Raw genomic sequence first — 22196 nt, 5'->3', positions numbered from 1 at the left:
ATCTACAAAACTACAAAAAAAAGTCAGAAGTAGCGCTGTGGCTCAATGGTAGAGCACTAGCCTTGAGCAAAAGAAGCTCGGTGTCAGTGCCCAGTCTCCGAATCCTAGCTGAGGACAGGCACGAAACAAATAATAACAACAAACATCCCCCCAAAGTCAGTGTCTGTCTAGTTCAAATGTAATGAAATACTAGGTGCAATAACCAAAGTTATAAGAGGCCTAGTTTTCTATTGCAAACTGATAAGCATGATGTAGAAGGTAAAACTTCCTTCCTTGGCTGGGTGCCGGTGGCTCACACCTGTAATTCTAGCTACTCAGGAGGCTGAGATCTGAGGACTGTGGTTTGAAGCCAGCCATGTAGGAAAGTCCATAAGCCTTTTATTTCCAATTAACCAAAGTAAAGCTAGAAGTAGAGCTATGGCTCAAGTGCTAGTCTTGAGCACAAAAGCTCAAGAGACAGTGCCCAGGCCCAGAGTTCAAGCCCCAGGACTGGAAAAAGAAATATAAGGCTCATCTCGGTCAGGTCATAGAATTATTCCACTTTGGCTGGGTGCCAGTCTCTAATCCTAATATTCAGGAGGCTGAGAGCCACAGGCTCAAAGTGGCTCAAAGTGCTATCCTTGAGCAAAAAATGCCACTCAAGAGTGCAAAGCCCTGAGCTGAAGCCCCAGTATCAGCATGCAAGGAATAGATAATAATAAAACTGTTCCACACATTGTAGCAGGATCAAATATGTGTGTGTTAGCGTGCTTTGTAAATTATAAAATAGTAAAATTCAAAGTTATTCAACTTGAAGGTTTTTTTGTGACATTGTGAATTGAACTAGGCTTTTGTGCTTTTAAGTAGGCAATCTGCCACTTGACCACATGCCTCCAGCCCCATTTTATCTCATGTGTGTGTGTGTGTGTGTGTGTGTGTGTGTGTGTGTTGGCATTATGACTTGAATGCTGAGCTCTTGCATGACTTGCTTGCTCTACCATGTGAGCTGGCTTTTTTTTTTCTTTTTGGTTAGTTGGATATCGAGTCTCACTGACTTTCTGACCATGTTAACTTCAAACTGCAGGTACTCCTCCAAATCTCAGCTTCCTGAGTAGCTAGGATTACAGACGTGAGCTACTGATATCCAGCTTTGTCTTCTTGGTTACTTTGAGGTGGGGGAATTGCTTTCTGCCCAGGCTGGTCGAGGCTGTTATCCTCCTACTTGTGCTTTTCTGTGTTGTGTGCAGCTACACCCAACCACTGGTTGAAATGTGTGTGTGTGTGTGTGTGTGTGTGTGTGTGTGTGTGTGTGTGTGCGAGCATGCGCGTGTGTCCTAAGGCTTGAACTCAGGGCTTGGGTGCTGTCCTTGAGTGTTCTTTTGTTCAAGGCTAGTGCTCTACTACTTGAACTATAAGTCTACTTCCAACCTTTTTGGTAGTTACTTGTAGAGAAAAGTCCCAAAATAAAGGAGGAGGCTACAATGCTTGATAAGAAATGTACTCATTATCTTGCCCATGTAATTGTAACCCCTCTGTACAATATTTTCACAATAAAAAAAAGTCTCAAAGGCTTTCCTGCTCAGGCTGGCTTTGAACTGCAATCCTCTGATCTGTCTCCTGAGTAGCTAGGATTACAGGTGTGAACCACCAGTGCCTAGTTAAATCTCACTAACTTTTATGCCTGGGCTTGCATTAAATAGAAATCCTATTTTGTCTCTCAAGTAGCTAACAGGCTTAAACCATCACACTCAGCTGAAGGTCATTTTAAAGCACAAACATCTTTCTAAACTTACCCAACAACACATTTTTGAAATTATCTGGGTAGATTTGGGTAAGTTTGGAAATTGTCCAGTTGTAGAAATGACAAAAGGCTAAAATGGGTACTTACTCTTGTTTTGCCTTTGCCTTTTCTAGTTTTGCTGTTTGTTGTTCCTGGCTTTCAGCTTCTGACTTCTGAACAGGAGAACGTGATTCTCTTGAGATTTTCACTTTCGGAGCAGGAGTATGTGATGCTCTTGAACTTTTCATTTTCCCTACAATACAGCAATTTGAAAATATTTAAAGTAATCCATTAAGGTCAGAATCTATATTCTTGCATCATTTGCACTAGGCTCAAATGCTATATGATTACACTGTTAATTTTAGAACCTTTTCAAAAGAAAGGCAGTGTACGTCTAGTTTTCATTTTTGTGCACTAAAAATATTCTGTGGTATGTGGGAAAATCTGTGAGCCTTCCTAAGTTGCCCTCTCTCCAATCACATCCTCTTTTTACCCCTCCTCCATCCTACAGCTAGAATTAACTTTCAAGCAATAATTCAATCTTATTGCTCTCCTCTTATTACTTCAACCAACTTGCTGGAGACATAGAGCCTAGTGGAGGATTTTTAGATTCTTTTTTTTGGTGGGGGGGTCCGGTCGTGGGGCCTGAACTCTGGCCCTGGGCGCTGTCCCTCAGCTCTTCAGCTCAAGGCTAGCATTCTACCACTTGAGCCACAGCCCCACTTCCGGCTTTTTTCTTTTTGTTTATGTGGTGCTGAGGAATCCAACCCAGGGCCTTGAGCATGCAAGGCAAGCGCTCTACCACTGAGCCACCTTCCCAGACCCGGATTTTTATATTCTTATTTGTAAACTTTTCATCCTAGTTTTGTCAAATAGCTCTGAGACTTGGGGCAAATCAATGAACCTCTTGGTGGTTTAATTCCCTTCTTGGAAAAGTAAGAGGCTGTGTGCTAAATTATGTGATTCTACCTCTAATTTTTTTAAGTTATGCTTTAAAGTATTCCTCTAATTTGGATACAGCCTCCCAAATTCTTAGTCATGATATCAAAATATTTTCAAAACAAAATTCTAGTAATATGTCTCCTTTATGCATTTAATAAGAAAGCTAATACATCCTGTATTTTTGAAGTAGTCATGACCACAAATGGTATTTTGAACCACCTCTTATGACTAACACGGCATGAAAAACACCTCTGCTTTCAATTGGTGACAAAGTCACAGGTACTGCTAATGTTACTGTGGTTTGTTGCCTACACTATAATCAAAAGAAATGCTAATATTCAGTTAGAGGTTAGTGAAAATGAAATTGTCATTTTCTTCCCATCTGAGTTTACCCCTGTAAGTATAAAGTACTCCTGCTCAAATTTAGCACTGAGCTTCCCACATTTATATATCTGATGTGAGGCCTTCTAAGACTGCTGTTTCTCCTTGGGAATGGGGATGGATATAGGGATTGGGATGGGGAAGGGGATGGCTTGGAAAACACAATTCTCCTAGGAACTAGAAAAACAGCCCTTAATTGACACCTGGGATTTGGCTTGGCACTTAGCTAGGTCTTAGTGTTTCCACTTCCTACTACCGCTCATACTTCTAACATCACAGCAAAGTTGCTTCCTTGAATTCACTCCCATATACTATGACAAATACAATACTCTTGCTAAAATGCCCTAGTTTCCTTGAAATGTGCATCGTATTTTCCCAGTAAGAAACTCAACCTCTTCTTTTCACACACACACACACACACAAAGAACACAGGAAGAAGAAAAAAGAAGAAACTCAACCTCTTCAGGGACAAATGTGTTCCTACTGGACGTTTTTTGTTTTTGTTTTTTTGCCAGTCCTGGGGCTTGAACTTAGGGCCTGGGCACTGTCCCTAAACTTCTTTTGCTCAAGGTTAGCACTCTACCCCTTGAGCCACAGCACCACTTCCAGCTTTTTCTGTGTATATTGTACTGAGGAATCGAACCCAGGGCTTCATGCATGCTAGGCAAGCACTCTATCACTAAGTTGCATTCCAAGCCCCCTACTGGTCTGGTCTGGGTACCTGTCTAGATTGGGCTTCCATTTTCTATAAGATTATTATTATTATTATTTTTGCCAGTCATGGGGCCTGAACTCTGGGCCTGGGCACTGTCCCTCAGCTCAAGGCTAGCGCTCTACCACTGGAGCCACAGCACCACTTCCAGCTTTTTCTGTTTATGTGGTGCTGAGGAATCGAACCCAGGGCCTCATGCTTGCAAGGCAAGCACTCTACGGCTGAGCTACCTTCCCAGCCCTTCTATAAGATTATTATAGAAATAGACTGGAATATGAAATACACTGTTCTTATGAGACAGCCCAGGAATATTTTAGGCTACAGCACAGATTGCAAAGGGTTTGAATCCTGGCTTCTGACTTCATATAAGTGATTTTTGTGTGTGTGTGCCTGTCTTGGGGCTTGAACTCAAGGCATGGGTGCTGTCCCTGAGCTTTTTGCTCAAGGCTAGTGTTCTATCTCTTGAGCCACAGCTCCACTACTGTAACTTTTGGTTAATAAGTGTCTCTCGGAATTTTATTCATGGGCTGAGATCCTTCGATCTCAGCCTCCTGAGTAGCTAGGATTTCAGGCGTGAACTAGCAGCTCCCAGTCATATTAGTGATTTTTATTCTAGTTAATATCTATTAATTGCCATTCTGATACCATATTAACCAATAAGTGGTTCCTAGTGAAGGACTTACAAGTGAAGAAAAAAAATCTTGTCAAGAGCCTTTCGCGGCTAAAGGACGTGGCAAATTGAAATTCAAGAAATACTCAGTCTGCAGCCAAAGTGAAACGACCTTTTGTGAGGTTAATCCTAACGCTCAGAGCGTGGACTCTGAGAGGCCTTCCAAAGCCTTCCGGGGTCACCCAAGCGCCCTTGCCTGGTCGATTTAGGCGCCCCGGAGTCCCAGCCCGCGCCACTGGGCGTCCAGTAGTACTGGCATCGAAGGCCAAGCCCCAGAGCCGCTGCGCACCTCCCTCCCCTTGTCTCTGCGCGCCGCCGGCGTAGAACGGACGCTTTGTGTTGCCTAGCAACAGCCAGCGAGCGAGGAGGCGAAGCTTCCTGGAGGGCGGGTCTTCCGAACGCCTGGCCACCTGGACGCGACAAATTGCTGCTGCGCGACGCCGCTTTCAGCCTCCTTGGTTTGAAGAAATTCTTCCTTGAATTGAACTGGCAGTACTGCCGTCACAAACACCTCAGCCCGCTTGCGGTCGAGGGAATCACGGCCCTACCGGGCCTCCGTAGTCGCTTTTCTATAGTAGGCGGGGCCGAGGCCGGGGTGACCCTGCCGGAGCCGCCGCTGCCAGCGACATGTTCAAGGTGAGAACGTGGAACGGGGTTACTGCCGTCATCGCCCCCTCCCGGCTGTCTGAAGTCCGTCCTACGCCCTCGTGGGGCTTCTCTGGGGACCAGGTCCGGCTCGCCGCGAGGCTGTTCCCGCCTCCGGGTCGGCGGCGTCCTGGCCCCGTGGTTCAGTCATGAGTCGGTTCGGGGCGAGTGGCTGCCTGGTGGAGGCGTGACCGCCCAGGGGGAGATGGGATAGGTGTTTTGGGGGGCCGTGCTTTTGTGAATAAAACTCTTGGAAAAGTTCAAGTACTTCCCTCCACAGAACCCCCCCCCGCCCCTGGCTGGCCCTTAGGGATCATGGGTAGGGTTAGGGCAGCTTTGGTTGCTTGGCAGGGTCTGGTTTCTAACCTGGATTGGGGGGGGGGGGGAGAAGGGTCATCTTTGGAGGAGCTGCTGCCGGCTTTGAGGGGCGCTGGTCTGGAAATGGCTGAGAAAGGAAGCTGGAGTCTTACTTTGCTTGCCAGTGAACTTTACTAATATGAACAAGTCGACTCCCTTAGGCCTTGAACTCAGGGCCTGGGTGCTGTCCCTGAGCTTTTTTTTTTTTTTTCCCATTCCAGGCTAGCACTCTACGACTTTGAGTCACATCTCCACTTCCTCGTTTAGGTTTTTGTCTTTTTTTTTTTTTTAATTCGTCTCCTTCGAAAGAGATCAACTTTTACAGTGAGGATTATTTCAGTCTTTCAAAAAACTATGGTACCCTAGTGCTAATAAAGTCCCCAAATTGTACCTTTCTCATTTAAAATTCCATCGTCCTTCAATATGGTTTTGGGCGCATTAGGAAATGCTACAGAATCGGATTGTGCCTGTCCATTTCTGGTATTGCCACTTTTTAGTCATGTGGTCTTGTTTAAGTCATTTGCCCTCTACCTGTTTTACTATTGGTGAAATTAGGGTAATAACCTCCACGCCACAGTGTTTTTACAAGTAAGTTTATGTAAAGCCATCAGAAAAGGCCCTGGTATGTTGTCAGTTTTTACTTTAAGTCAGCTAACTCTTTAGTCATCAGTACAGATACCATAAGCAACTTGCCATTCATTTGATATTTGTGTTAAACACCAATTCATGCTAACAGTGCAGCTCGGTTTTAGGGTTACCCTCGGGAAGGCATATATTGTAGCCTGTTTCAGTTACATGGATACCAAGAATGGAGTTTTATAGTAAAAAGGAGATCGTCGATCCTTCAAAGGCTCTAATTAGAGCCCGGGAGGTTTCTAGGGGATTAAAAACTATTTTAGCCAATTACCAGCTGAAATTCAGCATTTTCTTCATTTAACAATGTGGGCAATGGTTTTCAGTTATCTACCAATAACTAAAATGAACCACTGAAAACCTTCAAACAGTAATGTCTTGTACAGTCTGTTAGTTGGCTGGGCAGTTATACTGGGAGTTATATTAGTGTTACCCCAGTGGCTCAATTAAACTGGCTGCTTGGCTGAACAGTGCCCTTACTCCTAGGGAGCATTGTGTTCCATTGTGTCTAGTTTGGTTTCACATGGTTACTGGATTCTAGGAAGGCAGAACTCCATGCCCATTTATCTGCATCCTATTTGTTGATGAAAAGCCACATCCAGAGTTGCTATGGTAGGGGACTATAAAAGGGCATAAATACAAGGAAGAGTGGTTGATTGGGGGCCATTGATTGAACCCCAGTCATATTAGCAGTACTTGCCACTGATAAAAATCACAGCACCAATTCAAAGCAGACATTTTCCCATCACATTACAGTTGTTGCAGATCTCAAAATACCGTTTATGCTCATCGCTGCTTCGAAATTATAGAGGTTCTTAGGGTTTACTATTTTTGCTAGTACTAGAGCTTGAACTCAGGGCCTGCACTTGCTTGGATTTTTTAGTTCAAGGCTGGCACTCTACCATATGAGCCACATCTCTGCTTCTAGCTTTTTGCTGGTTATTGGGAGATAGGAGTCTCTTGGACTTGTCTTCCCTGCCTGGCTTCAAACTACAATCCTCAGATCTTAGCCTCTTGAGTCGCTAGGATTATAGGTGATGTGAGCCTTCAGTGCCTGGCAGATTTTTAAAAATGTGATAGACTAATAAAGAAGCATATATCCTGTATCAGAAGCTTGGGTTAAAAAATCATACATAATTTAATACAATTGTTTTATGTAATTAGAATTATTCTGATTGACCAAAAAGGCACGAAATCCCTGAGGACTTTAGAGGAGGCTTCACAGAAGGAACATTTCAATTTAATTTTGAAAGATAGGTATGAATAAGTCAGCTGAGTAAGCCTAGGGGTGTATGCATCAACAGCGGTCCTTGATTTCAGGAAGTGTTTGTATCTTAGTTTGATCCATTAAGGGAAACCTAAAGTTATGCCTGCTGAATATGTATTTTGAATAGGAAAAGATCACAACAAACCTTAGAGGACACTAAAGTGTAAGGATAAGTGAAGGATGAGGGGAGACCAGGAATGGGGGAACTCTTGAGAGGCAGATGCTTAGAAAAGTTTTTTAAAAAGAAAAATTTAGCCGGGCACTGGTGGCTCATGCCTGCAAGTAATCCTAGCTACTCAGGAGGCTGAGATCTGAGGATCTCAATTTGAAGCCAACCCAGACAGAAAAGTCCCTGTGAGACTCTTATTTCCAATTAACCATTCAAACACTGGAATTGGCACTGTGGCTCAAGTGGTAGACTACTAGCCTTGAGCACAAAAAGGCTCAGGGACAGCGCCCAGGCCCTAAGTTCAAGCCCCACAACCAACCAAAAAAAGAAAGAATTTTTTTAAAGCTCCTGTAATGAGATCAGTATTAGAACACATTGCAAGTGGACTTGGGTTTAGTCCTCATGCACTTTTTTCATTCACTAGAGCAAGAGGAGAGAGGAAAAAATTCCAATCCTTGGACTATGTTCTTCCTTCAGGTCTGATTGGACCACCTTGGCTTAGGTGTCTGCCCCTGATCCAATAGCAAGTGACTGGAGAAAGCCGTTCTCTGATTGGCTTAAGCCAAACACCAGTATTTTACCTTAATCACTTGAAATTCATGAACACCATGTGGTTCTTTTAGGAAGGAAGAGGTGTAGTCTACGGAGTAGATCTGAAACTAATTGTCCTTGTCTGTGAGATAAATTAGATGAGTGTGGACAAGTGTTCATTGATTTGTGCACTTCAGAAAGCACTCATAACTCATATAGGTTTACTGTTTGGAATGAAAGATAAGCATAGATTGAGGAGTAACATAAGTAAATGGACCCACAGTTTACTGGCAAGGGAAGGAAAGAGAAGATTCTAGAGTTGTTTTGTGTTCGTTGGAATATACAGTATTTGGCTATGTTGAGGTCTAGGGAGGAATGTAGTTTTGTTGTTGTTGTTTTTTTTTGTTGTTGTTGTGGGGCTTGCATTCAGGGCCTGGGTGCTGTCTCGGAGCCTCTTTGTGCTCAAGGCTAGCACTCTACCACTTGAGCCACAGCACCACTTCCGGTTTTTGAGTAGTTTATTGGAGGTCAGAGTCTCATAGGTAGTTTTCTGCCTGGGCTGGTTTCAAACTGAGATCCTCAGATCTCAACCTCCTAAGTAGCTAGGGTTACAGGGGTGAGCCACTGGTGCTGGGCTAGAGAAAGGAACTTCCTAAGGTGAGAGAAACTCCTTTTTGTGAGATGGAAAGAAGTATGGGAATGGTTAGAGTTTAGTGGTTCTCAGTTGAATGAAATCACCCCCTTTAGAGTATATTTTGGAAACTCCTCGACTGGTTTTTTTGTCTTTAATTTAGTTGTGTTGAGCATGTATTACATGAGCCATGTATTATACTGAAGAATAATTCTTTTTTTTTCTGGTCCTGGGGCTTGAGCTCTGGGCCACGTCGCTATCCTACAGCTCCACTTCTGGCTTTTTGTGGTTAATTGGAAATAAGAATCTCACAGAATCTCTTTCCTGCCCAGGCTGGCTTAGAACTGTGATCCTTGTAACTCAGCCTCCTGAATAGCTAGGAGTACAGGTATGAACGAGTGCAAAGCTGAAATAGAGTTCTTATAAATCTTTCCTTTTATTACCATCAAATCAGTCTGCTGGTATCTTTTTTCAGGACTTAAGTGTGTATTTATTAGTGAATGAATGATACATTTTATTTCAAAATAGCAAAAGTAGCATTAGATGTTTGTTATATAATGGTGATCTTCAGCCTGTCAAATATTAATGTTTATATGACTCTTGTTAAAATCCAAATACAACTGAGCAGGTCTGGAAATGGTGCCTCAGATTTTTTCTTTTTCAGTGAGTTTCCATATGGTAAGATGTTGCCGGTTCCCTATCACAATTTGACTAGTCAAGACTTGAGTCAAAGAAGTAATGAATGTTTGTTGTGGTTGTTTTTAATTTTTTTTTTTTGGTTGGTCGTGGGGCCTGAACTCTGGGCCTGGGCGCTGTCCCTCAGCTCTTTGGCTGAAGGCTAGCACTCTACTACTTGAGCCACAGTGCACTTCCGGCTTTTTCTGCTTATGTGGTGCTGAGGAATGGAACCCCAGGGCCTGATGCATGCAAGGCAAGCACTCTACCACTGAGCCACCTTCCCAGCCCTATTTTAATTTTTTATATAGGTTATATACAGAGGGGTTACAGTTATATAAGTCAGGTAAAGAATAGATTTCTTGGGGCTGGGAAGGTGGCTCAGTGGTAGAGTGCTTGTCTTGCATGCATGAGGCCCTTGTTTTGACTCCTCAGCACCACATAAGCAGAAAAAGCTAGAAATGGCACTGTGGCTCAAGTGGTAGAGTGCTAGCCTTGAGCTGAAAAGCTGAGGGACAGTGCCCAGGCCCAGAGTTCAGGCCCCACGACTGGCAAAAAAAAAAAAAGATTTATTTTTGGACAGTGTCACCCCCTTCTCTCGTTCTCTTCTAGTTTTTCCCTCCAAGTACATGTTGTATACTTTATTTTCAACATATTGTCTAGTGGGTATCACTGCTGTATTTGTTTACCCTTTGCCACTCCATTTCTGTGCCATCCTCTTACCCTCCTAGAAGTTCTTGTGTTTTTGATGTGGATGATTTTATGATTGTGGTAGGATTCATGACAGAAAAATAGAAGAATAAAAAGGCCCGAGAGCACTGCTACCACACGACTCTTCTGAGTAGACAGAGTAAATGGTAGAATTGATCTAGCTTTGGAATTAACAGCTTGGTGCAACTAGGCCCAGAGGGCAAAGGAATCGATAGTGTAAATGTTGGTGGGAAAGTACAATGTATGTAGCTAATTATATGCATATCTAATTAGAATATTTTAATTAGAAGTTTTGATTTAGCTATTCATCCTGAGGCCAGTAGGGGGCATTTGTGGATTAAAAAAACATTTGAAAAGTTTCCCAGTATTTGCTTTCTGTTGTAGGAGGCAACTTCTGTGCTGCTACTAGAAGTTTGACTATTGAATACATATACCAAGTCCTACTCCACCCCAGATGCAAGTGATTAGATTTTATTCATTTTTCTTATTACTCTTCAACTGTGTGCTAGGCATTATGCTGGGCCTTACTGAGTACAAGTGAAATGTCTAGGTTTTTGTTTAGAAGGTACTTCACCAATCTGCCTATGCATCAGAGTTCTTATTTTGTTTTATTTTACTTTATTTTATTTTGGGTCCGGTCGTGGGGCCTGAACTCTGGGCCTGGGCGCTGTCCCTCAGCTCTTCAGCTCAAGGCTAGCACTCTACCACTTGAGCCACAGTGCCACTTCCGGCTTTTTTTCTTTTTGCTTATGTGGTGCTGAGGAATCGAACCCAGGGCCTCAGGCATGCAAGGCAAGCGCTCTACCACTGAGCCACCTTCCCAGCCCCTGCATCAGAATTCTTTAAGGCCACAAATAGTCCACAAGGCCTTGTGCACATCTTTGATTACCCTTTCTTAGATGAGGTCTAGGAACCTATAGGGTTTTTTTTCTTTTTAACCTAGGAGAATGTGAAACTTGTTTCAGAAGTTCATATGAGGTTATTGGCACAGATGTAATAAAAGCATTTCAGTGCAGTGAATCTCAACCTTGACTTCATGTTAGAGTTACCTGGGAAGCTTTAGAATATCTCCATGTCCTGCCAGGATCCCAGATAAATAACATACGAATCTCTAACGGTGGAATTTAGGCATGAAGTTTTTGGAGCAGTCATCCAAGCTTGAGAAATACCGATTTATAGGGAAGTGTACCAGCAGGGGGCGTCAGAAGTCCTTAAAGAGAACATCATTGCACTGACTTTGAAGCTAGGAGCCAAGGTTAAAAGGATCTTTCAAGCAGAGAAGAAAAACTCAAGCAAAGACACAGAAGAGGATTTAGTACAAGGTCAAGGCCTTGTTAATGAAAGAAAAATACTAATAAAATTTTCTTTATCTGCTGCCACAAGAGTCATACTAACTTCAAATTGTTGTGTAGATTAAATTCATTCAGATCCCAAATTTAGAACAGTGTTTGGCACAAAGTAAGTGTTCAGGACATGTTAGCTGTTTTTAGTTGCCACCTTATAGGAGGCTGATAAAGTTGTGTTATGGTAGTGACTTAAAAACTTGTGCTGGGTGCTGGCGGCTCATGCCTGTAATCCTAGCAATTTAGGAGACTCAGATCTGAGGATTGTGGTTCAAAACCAGCCCACGCAGTAAAGTCTGTGAGACTCAGAAGTGGAGCTATGGCTCAAGTGGTAGAGCGCTGGACTAAAGAAAGAAAAAAATAAACCTGAGGGATACCACCCAGTCCCTGAGTTCAAGCCCCAGGACGCCACAAGACAAAACCCAAACATAATAGTTGATTGGAGGTGGTGGAGGAGGATTCAAGGTTTTTGTCTTAAAACAATTGGATGATTGTTAAGTCTATCCATCCAGATTAAAAAAAGAAGTGTAAAGAAACTGTGGTTGTGGAAGGTAATAATTTGCTTATTGGGGTCATCAACAGTTGGTTATCAGTTGATAGATCCCAAAACTCCAGATGGTCATTGTGGGCTTGTGATTTGGGAATCAGCCCAAGTTCTGTTAACTGAGAGGCATCTGGGTTGAGAAGATAGTTTAGTGAAAGCTTGTGTGAGTCACTTCCTTCCTAAAGGGCAACCATGTGACCTGTGCTCTAAGCTCACCACACCATGTTGCTGGAGTGAACGTCGTTAGGTGTAAGTCATTATTACCTCACAAATTCTTTGTGGCGTGATTGGATGCCTGTATTTCTTGTCTTCCTGAAACTCATTTTCTTACCATGTTATTGGTATGTTACTAGTACAAAATAAGGGGAGAATTACAATGTTAAGTGGAAAGAGAAGTTATTTTCCAATTTAAGAAAGAACATGCTAATGTCTGTAGTTGAATATTATTTTAAGGGCTACATATTTTTTTTTGTCAGTTGTGACGCTTGAACTCAGGGCCTGGGCTCTGTCCCTAAGCTTTTTTGCTCAAGTCTAGCGCTCTACCACTTTGAGCCAAAGCCACTTCTGGTTTTCTGGTAGTTAATTGGAGATAAGAGTCTCAGAGACTTTTCCTGCCCAGGCTGGCTTTGAACCACAATCCGCAGATGTTAGTCTTGTGAGTAGCTGGTGTGAGAAAATGGTGCCTGGTTAGGACTACATACCTTGAAAGATGATTTTAGAGACTTTTATTTTCCTTACAATATCAGCCTCTTGGGGGAGGTCTTGGAAAAATAGTGAATACAATTTTACTTGCATAAATCCCTTTTTATGGGCAGAATTGATTTTTTTCTATTGTACTCTATGAGGAAGTTGAATATAGATCATAAAGAAAAAAAATCTAACTTTAAGTGCTGGCCACAGTCTGAAAGCACAGGTTCAGATTTTGGTTGTGTTTTTGCTGACTTCTGACTGAACAACTTTGATGAAGTTTTTTTTTTTTCCTCTTCGAGTACTGGGATTGAACCCAGGACCATGAGTATAAGTAAGCACTTTACCACCCAGCCCTTTTATTTTTACTTTTCGAGATGGAGTCTCTCTAACTTTACCCTGCTTCTGCCTTCTTAATTGCTGGGATTATAAGAGTGAGCTAGCCTATCAAGCTTTTAATTTTTAGTGCTGGTACTGAGGCTTGATCTCTGGGCCTCACTATTGTTTATGGCTGAAGTTCTGCCTTTTTGCTAGTTAACTATAGATAAGAGTCTTGGAGCCAGGCACTGGTGGATCACTCCTGTAATCCTAGTTTCTCAGGAGACTGAGATCTAAAGAACGGGATTGAAGCCAGCCCGGGCAGAAAAGTCCATGAGACTTTTATCTTCAATAATCTACTCAGACAAAGCTAGAAATAGTGCTGTGGCTCAAGTGGTAGAGCACTAGCCTTGAGCAAAAGAAGCTCAGGGACAGCACCCAGGACCGCAAAAAAAAAAAAAAGTCTCAGATTTGTCTGCCTGAGCTGGCTCTGAACTTGGATCCTAAGATGTTGGCTTTTAAGTAGCTAGGATTAAAGGAGTCAGCCATCAGTCTCCAGTTCATACTTGTAATAAGGTTTCGTAAAGTCACCGCTGTACTGTGAGTATAATAATTTGCCCCTCTATATCTCCCAGGGTTGTTGGGAGATTCAAATGGGATGGCATGTGTGGAAAGAATGGTGAACTACAAAGTATTTGTGATGTAAAGTATCTCCCCTTTCTCTTGCATCATATCCATCCATGAAGTGATTTATGGTTGCAAGTTAGTGCTTTGGACATAGGATGGCAAAATGTGGCTTAAACATGGATAAATCCACACATTACTTGGAGGTAAATTCTTCTTGGGACACTATTATTCTTCCATCTACCTCTAAAATTCAACTAGCCTTCCTGTTGCAACTTACATTGGAGAAGAAGGAAGTTGATGAAAGATGCCTCAACAGAATTGGGGTGATCAGCAGATTTTAAGAAGAATTTTTTTTAAAAAAGAAGAGACAAAATGAACAAAAGGAATGGGGAAAGTAGAAATAAAATGGAAAAGTAAATCATTTGCTAGCTATTTACAAGAGACTTGTTGATGTTTGTGGACTTGAGACAATCTGTGTATATATATATATATATATATATATAATATATGTTCTATATCCATGTCCTTTCCAGGCTAAATTGGTACTTCTTAGAGTCTAAGAAATGAACTTTGATATTTGTGTGGTATATTTAAATTTACTGTAAGTAGTTGTATTCACAATAGCCAATTTAAGAATCAGGCTAGGTGCCCATCAGGGAAATATGGTACAAATGTACAATGGAGGAGAATTCAGCCAGAAAGAAAAATTAAATTATTATTTGAAGGAAAATAGAGGGAAGTTGAAACTATCAGGTAAAGCCAAATAAGCTAGACTAAAAGATAAATGTTGAGTGGTTTTTTTAAAAAAATACATGCATGGAAATATGATAATGAAACCTAGTATATTGTATAATTGATATATGCTAATACAATTAAAAACAATAAAAGTATTATAAGCATTTAGATGTATAAGACATCTCTAAAGCTGGGTGTTGGTGGCTTACCCCTATAATCCTAGGAACTCAGGAGCCTGAGATCCAAGGATTGTGGTTCGAAGCTAGCCTAAGCAGGAAAGTCCATGGGACTCTTATCTTCTATAAACTAAGAAAAAAAGCCAGAAATGGAAACTGTTGCTCAAGTGGTAGAGCACTAGACTTGAGCAAAAGAAAGAACATGGACAGTGCCTAGGACTTGAGTTCAAGACCTAGAACTGGAACCAAAAGTCAAAAAAAAATAAAGCAAATCTCTATAGCAAAATACCTGTTTCAGGAAGTTAAGGTTGACTTCATAATATGACAGAAAATTCATGCATATTTGTATATACATGTGTGTGTGTGTTTGTGTGTGTATGTGTGTGTATTGCCAGTCCAGGGGGTCTGGACACTGCCCCTGTGTCTTTGCCCAAGGCTAGCACTCAACCACTTGAGTCACAGCTTCATTTCCAGCCTTTTAGTGGTTAATTGGGGAGATAAGAGTCTCATGGATTCTCCTGCCTGGGCTGACTTTGAAGCATGATCCTAAGTTCTCTGAGTAGCTAGAATTACAGATATGAGCCACACTGGCTTCTGGCTGAAAAAAGTATTTTTAAATAGGAATTGATGTTTGTCTCAGTTGATTTTCCTCAGTAGTACTTGAATGGAATTTTACAGTTAGTTAATACAATACGAAACTTTATGTAGTTTTTTTTTTTTTATGGTACCTGTCCTGGGGCTTGAACTCAGGGCCTGGGCACTGTCCCTGAGCTTTTTGCTACCATACTACCACTTGAGCCATAGCTCTACTTTAGGCTTTTTCAGGTGGTTACTTGGAGATAAAAGAAGTCTCATAGATTTTCCTGCCTGGGATGGCTCTGAACCTCATTCCTCAATCTCAGCTTCCTGAGTAACTAGGATTATAGGTATGAACCACTGGCACCTGGTTTATTCCTTGTTTTTAGAGAGATTTCCACTATAAGTATACATTATCTTCAGCTGGATTGTCTTGTGCATAAAGGTTCTTTTGTCCAGAATTTGCAGCTTGCTTGCTTTCCTTCTTCCTTCCTTCCTTCCTTCCTTCCTTCCTTCCTTCCTTCCTTCCTTCCTTCCTTCCTTCCTTCTTTCTTTCTCTCCCTCTCTCCCTCCCTCCCTCCCTCCCTCCCCCTCTTCCTCTCCCTCTCTCTCTCTCTTTCTCTCTCTCTTTCTTTCTCTTTCTCTCTCTCTCTCTTTCGTTCTTTCTTGTTGATTGTGGGCTTTGAATTCTGGGCCTGGGTGCTGTCTCAGCTCAAGGCTAGTGCTCTACCACTTAAACCACAGCGCCACTTCTGGTTTTCTGGTGGTTGATTGGAGATGAGAGTCTCACAGAGTTTCCTACCTGGGCTGGCTTTGAACCTCTATCCTCAGGTCTCAGCCTCCTGAGTAGCTAGGATTACAGGTGAGAGCCACCATCTCCAGCTTTGCAGTTTTCTTCAAAGAACAAAAAGCATAGGAATAACCAAAATGAGTTTTAAGGCATTTTCTTCAGAGTTCAGAGTTCTCTGTGTAGGTTGTCTTTTTAAAATGAAACCTGGGTTGAAATAAATAATACATTGATAAGGTAGTTCTTATTAAATGATGTACCTTTTCTAGTTGCTTGAAAATACAAAGCTTGAAAATTTGCAAAGCAAGGCTTGAAGTAAATGTTCCCCTACATTTTTTTTCTTTCTGTATTCCTTTAACTCAGAAAGATTTAGTGGGTCTTAGGATTCCATTTGAAGAGACAGAATATATATATATATATATATATATATATATATATATATATATAGTATAATACTATATACTATAATAAATGTTATTTATATTATGTTATAGTATATATAATATATAAATAGAATTTAGGCACCCAGCAATCTATTTTTTTGTGAATGAGGAAGTTAACAAATTTAGGGCCTGGTAAATTATGAATCCTCTGTGTTCCAAGTCTGGGAAACCAGTTCAGTCACACTGGATGACTCAAAACCTGCCTAAATGAGCAATTGTCTCATTCTTTGGCCCTAAGGTTTCTTTCCTGTTTTTAACAGGAGTTTGTTATTTTTCCACATAAATTTTACAAAACTTGATAGAAAGTAAAAGCTTGAAGTGAGATATATTTTCTTTGCTTCATTGGCCTCAATGTTCTCCAAAGATTAAATAGAACTTAGTTTTCTGAGAGGGAAAAAAAGATGATTGTTATTCTTTAAAAAATAGCCTTTTTTTTCTTTGCTTATCTTTTTAGATCATAGTTTGTTACTGTATAAGGAAGAACTTGGAAATATCAAGTACTCTATAACAAAAGTACAGAACTGAATGTTTTCACAGAATAGTTCTATGTTTATTATATTGGGAAGACAGATTTTTCCCCTTGTCTAAAGTATTAATTATTGTACAATACTGGATTTGTATGTATGGCATCTGAGACAGGAAAATTGCAAATTTGATTCCATCTTGTGGTTTCTGTTATTGTTGATAAATGAGCACTCCCAAATTTACACATGCAAATCAGTGCCATCAAAAGTCATTCAGATATTTAATTTTAAATTTTGCTTCAGAATTGAATTATTAGTATAAATTTGTGTTATAAAGGGATTTTATTGTGGCATTTCTTTACATATGCACATTGTACATTTTGAGAATACTCATAGATTCGGTTATAAACTTGTCACTGATGAATCTGTCAGAATATCACTGATCAAAAATTTGTACTCTCTTTATTTGGAATAATCTTCATACTTCGTGGCAAATTCTTTTTTGTTGTAATGATGATGGAGTTTGAACTCAGGCTTGCTAGGCAAGTCTTCTACTACTCGAGTCACATGCTCCACTGGCCCCTTTTTCGATTGTTTTTTGCCGGGACTGGTCTTGAATCACAGTCCTCCTATGTATGCATTTCAGGTAGCTCTGATACCAGTGCTTGCCATCCTGCTTAGCTTGTTTATAGAGATGGGGTCTCACTAACATTTTTCCTGGGCTGGTCTTGCATTATGGTCTTCCTAATCTGTACTATTTGACCTGAGATCTTTGTGGCAATTTTTAAAAAATATTTTCAGGAGCCAGCTATTTTTACTCTTTGCATATTAAAACACAAATCTTTATTGTAAAAGCTTAAGAAATTATGTATAATAATAATCACCTCTAATACTATCACTCATATACAACACTAATAACATGTTTTTGGTTTCTGAGCATACTTAAATATATCTTTCACGTGTATGACATTTAAAAACTCAGTGGAATTGCACCATAAATCTTCGTCTTCCCTTTTTAAAATAAATGATTTGTGTGTGTGCTGGTGCTGGTGCTTGAACTTGGGGCCTGGCGCTCTCTTGAGTTTTTTTTTTTTTATCATTTGTCTTTTTTTTTTTTTTGTGAAAATACCATACAGAGGAGTTACAATTACATGGGCAAGATAATGAATACATTTCTTATCAAGCATTGTTGCCTCCTCCTTTGTTTCCCCTTCCTATCCCTTCCCATCCCTGCCCCCGCCCCCCCACATCCCCCCTCCCCCTGCCAAAGTTGTAAAGTTAGTTTTTTCTACATAATGACTTATATATCTCATTGTTGCAATGGGTCTACCTGTATTTTGTGCTGAAAGCTAGTGCTCTACCACTTTGAGCTTTACTTCCAGCTTTTTGCTGGTTAATTGGAGATTAGTCTTATGGACATTCCTGCCTGTCCTGGCTTCAAACTATGATCCTCAGATCTCAGCCTTCTGAGTAGCTAGGATTACAGGCATTAGCAACCAGTGCCCAGCTACAAATGCCACTTTCTAATATGCTTTCTCTTCCTTATGTTAAGTATACTGAGACTGATACTTTGAATTTAATATTTGATGTGAAGTCATTTAGAAATGGAAGCCATAATTATATCTTAAAAGTCAGAGGAGGGGCTGGGAAGGTGGCTTGGTGGTAGAGCGCTTGCCTTGCATGCATGAGGCCCTGGGTTCGATTCTTCAGCACCACATAAGCAGAAAAAAAGCTGGAAGTGGTGCTGTGGCTCAAGTGGTAGAGTGCTAGCCTTGAGCTGAAGAGCTGAGGGACAGCACCCAGGCCTAGAGTTCAGGCCTCACGACCGGACCCCCCCCCTCAAAAAAAAGTCAGAGGAAATAACCAGGCAACTACTACGTTTTTGTGAAAAATATGGATGGCTATCACTGAAATAAGTGGGGGAAAAATCCATTACCTTTGTCATCTTTAGAGGATGTCTTGCTGTCTTTAGATTCCTTTGAAGCACTAGAGACAAATCATTAGAAGAAAATTGAAGGGAACCCCCCCAAAAAAATCAAACAGTTTGATGTTGACTATATTGCAAACTAGAAGGCAGGGGCCACATTCGCTTAGTGTGCCTGACATGAAGTGAGGTATGCAACAAATATTTGTTTTTGAAATGAAATTCTAGTTGACCTCTTCTAAGTGCTATGTCATATGTAATCCTGCTTAGCTGGCCAGATTTGTTTTTGTAGTCATCAGCCTTTGGCAAGCTTCAGTGAGAAAGAGAGAGCAAGTTGATTTTTTTTTTTTTTTTTTGCCTGTACTGGGGCTTGGAACTATGGGCTGGGGTACTGTCCCTGAGCTTTTGCTCAAGGCTAGCACTCTGCCACTTGAGCCACTTTTGTCTTTCTCTGTGTTTAATTGGAGATAAGAATCTCACAGGCTTCCTGTCCAGGCTGGCTTTGAACTGAGATCCTCAGATCTCAGCTTCCTAAGTAGCTAGGATTACAGATGTGAGCCACCAGTCCCACTAAATTAATGCCTTTAATATATGGCAGCTTATATCTTTACATCACTTGCTAGTGCCCCATCTGACCAAGTATAGCCCAGTTTCTCAGCTTCCATTCTCTCTGTGGGCTGTGTGAAAAAAAGTTGATAATGTCCCATGGTATGATGATGTCTTACTGGGGAGTTGAATCACACCACAAAGCAAAATTTAGCCACCATAGGCCAGAGAACTCAGTGACACTGCTCTTGAAGTTTGCAAAGGCTGAGGGTCTCCAGTTCACCTTTTTTTGAGCCAAATTTTAGTTTTCCCTGCCACATGAGCTTTCAGCTGTACTCAAACTGCAGACAAATCAACACATTAGGGTCATCTAGTAACTGAAGAGCATAGTCCCAGAAGGGCGGACTTTGAAAAAAAAAACAAAAAACAGCCCTTAGATTTGGTCTGTAATTTAGCAGTCATTGATGATGCAGCTCTTAACAGAGGAAGAATTGACTTTGAACTAGCAAACCAGACTCACATAATCCCACATACAGCATATATAATCAATTCTTGGAAAGGTGCATGTGCAATTACTTTTCTATGCCAAATTTGTCCTGCGTGGTAGAGTGAGCCCTAGCAACTAAGGATTCTCAAGGACTGTCACTTGAGACAGGGAGCACTCAACCTAGAGATTCGAGTCTTCCACAAAGGTCCAGAAGAGATTTCACTTTTCACGACATATATTCAGAGGAGGCAGATCTGTGTTCATGTGTTTCAAGGCAGCCCCACAGGAGTACTGAGGAAAGGAAAGCTGGTCAAAAGCAAGACTTTGTAATTATGCCCCATGTCTTAGGAGTTAGTGAAGCCCCTCCATCCTCCTTTCCCCTCTCCCCCTTCCATTACTTCCTCCCTCCTTTGATAAATGGAACTGAGCCCAGAGCTCCGTGTATGCAAAGCAAATGCTCTACTACTTGATCCACCCATACTCCACTCCTCCCATCTGCTCCCCTTTCCTCCCCCCTTTCCTTTCTTTCCTTTCTTTTCCATCTTTCTTCCTTTCTGGTCCTGGGGCTTGGGCTTAAGGCTAGTGCTCTACCACTTGAGCCACAGCTCTTTGTGGCTTTTGGAGGTTAATTGGAGATAAGAGCCTCATGAAATTTTCTGTCTGGGCTGGCTTTGAACCAAGATCCTCAACTCTCAGCTTCCTGAGTAGCTAGTATTATGGACATGAGACGTGTGTGTGTGTGTGTGTGTGTGTGTGTGTGTGTGTGTGGACATGAGACGTGTGTGTGTGTGTGTGTGTGTGTGTGTGTGTGTGTGTGTGTGTTTATACCAAGATTTGAATTCAGGGCCTTTTGTTTGCTAAGTGGGTGCTCTAGCACTTGAGCCATTCTGCCAGCACCTGTGTGCTTTGTTTCTGAGACAGGGTCTTGCTAAATTTGCCAGGTCTGGCCTTGAACTATTTCTTCTGTAGTAGTTTGTCTTTCTTCAAGTTACCAGACTTTCAGTATTGTCCTTAGTTTTCTTTTTCTTTAGATTTTTCTTTGCCTTCCTTTTATGCTTTCCCACTTTCCAAGGGTGATTTCTGCCCATTTTAACAGCCTCTCTCTCCTGAAATTCTGTTTTTTTCTTATTGTGAAAATATTGTACAGAGGGGTTACAATTACATGAGCAAGATAATGAGTACATTTCTTATCAAGCATTGTAGCCTCCTCCTTTGTTTCCCCTTCCCATCCCTTCCCATCCTACCCCTGCCCTCCCCAATCCACCCCCCCCCCGCACCAATAACAACTTGTACATCTCATTGTTGCAATGGGTCCACCTGTATCCCTGTCTCCTGAAATTCTATTATTTAATGGGTTGGCTTAAGTAAAGACAGGGCACACCATGAACCCAAGCTCTGTGGACACTAGAGGTTTCAAATGTAAGGAGGGGATACCAGCTTGAGCAGATAAGAGAGGTATCAGAAACAAGGTCCTGGCGAGTGTCAGCTTGGCCTGGTGGAAAGTCCCCAGAAGGACAGAGAGCAGTGAGCTCACATGCTTCCACTGGGGTTCAGGGATGGGACTCCGTGGGAACTGTCTGGGTCACTCAAGTTTCCAACGGGATGGTTTCTTTTTTAAAAGAGCCAGAGTGGTTGGGGAAGAGCTGTGTGCTAAGTTGTGGGTTTAAAACCCAGAGCCCTCTGAAGGTTGGAGCAGTTTTCTAGGAGGGATGTTGATCTCTTTAGTTATGGATACAAAACCCTTAGTGACCAGTGTCAGCTGTAGTTGGCTAAGTATTATTGCCTTGAAATTTAAGATGTTTCAGTATGGACATTTAATACTTCAGAGGCTATTACTTATTTTTAAACCAGTTAAAATGATAAAGCCACTGTGTGTGTGTGTGTGTGTGTGTGTGTGTGTGTGTGTGTGTGTCTGTGTCTGTGTCTGTGTCTGTCTGTCCATCTGTGTGCCTGCTTGTCTGTGCATATGTGTGTGGGGCTCGTATGCACACCGGTTCCAGGACTTGAACTCAGGACTTGTACACTGTCGCTAAGCTGCTTTCCTCAAGGCTAGCACTCTACCACCTGAACCACAGCTCCATTCCCCACTTTTTGGTGGTTAATTAGATAGGAGTCTCATAGACTTCCTGCCTAGGCTAGCTTCAGACTGCCATCCTCAGATCTCAGCTTCCTGAGTAGCTAGGATTACAGGCATGAGTCACTGGCACCCAGCAATAAAGCCACTTCTTGAAAAATAGATTTCAAGCTGGGTGCTGCTGTGCTGTTTATGCCTATAATCCTAGCTACCAGGAGGCTGAGATCTCAGGATCCTGGTTCAAAGCCAGCCAAGTCAGGAAAACCCGTGAGACCCTTATCTCCAATTAACTACCAAAATAGCTAGAAATTGAGCTATGACTCAAGGGGTAGAGCCCTAGCCTTGAGCACAAAAGCTCAGGGACAGTGTTCAGGCCTTAAGT

General features: G+C 41.7%; 1 protein-coding gene across 1 annotated transcript in view; it reads left to right on the top strand.

Moving 5' to 3' along the window:
- The first annotated feature begins 4873 nt into the window (after positions 1–4873).
- Apoo (apolipoprotein O) overlaps positions 4874–22196 on the top strand; it is a 35395-nt gene continuing 18072 nt past the window's right edge. The window contains exon 1 of the mRNA XM_013026462.1: positions 4874–5100. Coding sequence (XP_012881916.1) covers positions 5092–5100 — 9 coding nt within the window. The 5' untranslated portion in view covers positions 4874–5091. The remainder of the gene's footprint in view (positions 5101–22196) is intronic.

The sequence above is a fragment of the Dipodomys ordii genome, unplaced genomic scaffold (assembly GCF_000151885.1).
Source record: "Dipodomys ordii isolate 6190 unplaced genomic scaffold, Dord_2.0 Scaffold94, whole genome shotgun sequence".
In the NCBI taxonomy this organism is placed as follows: Eukaryota; Metazoa; Chordata; class Mammalia; order Rodentia; family Heteromyidae; genus Dipodomys; species Dipodomys ordii.
The sequence above is the reverse complement of the archived record's forward strand: the minus strand, read 5'-3'. Positions and strand labels throughout refer to the sequence as shown.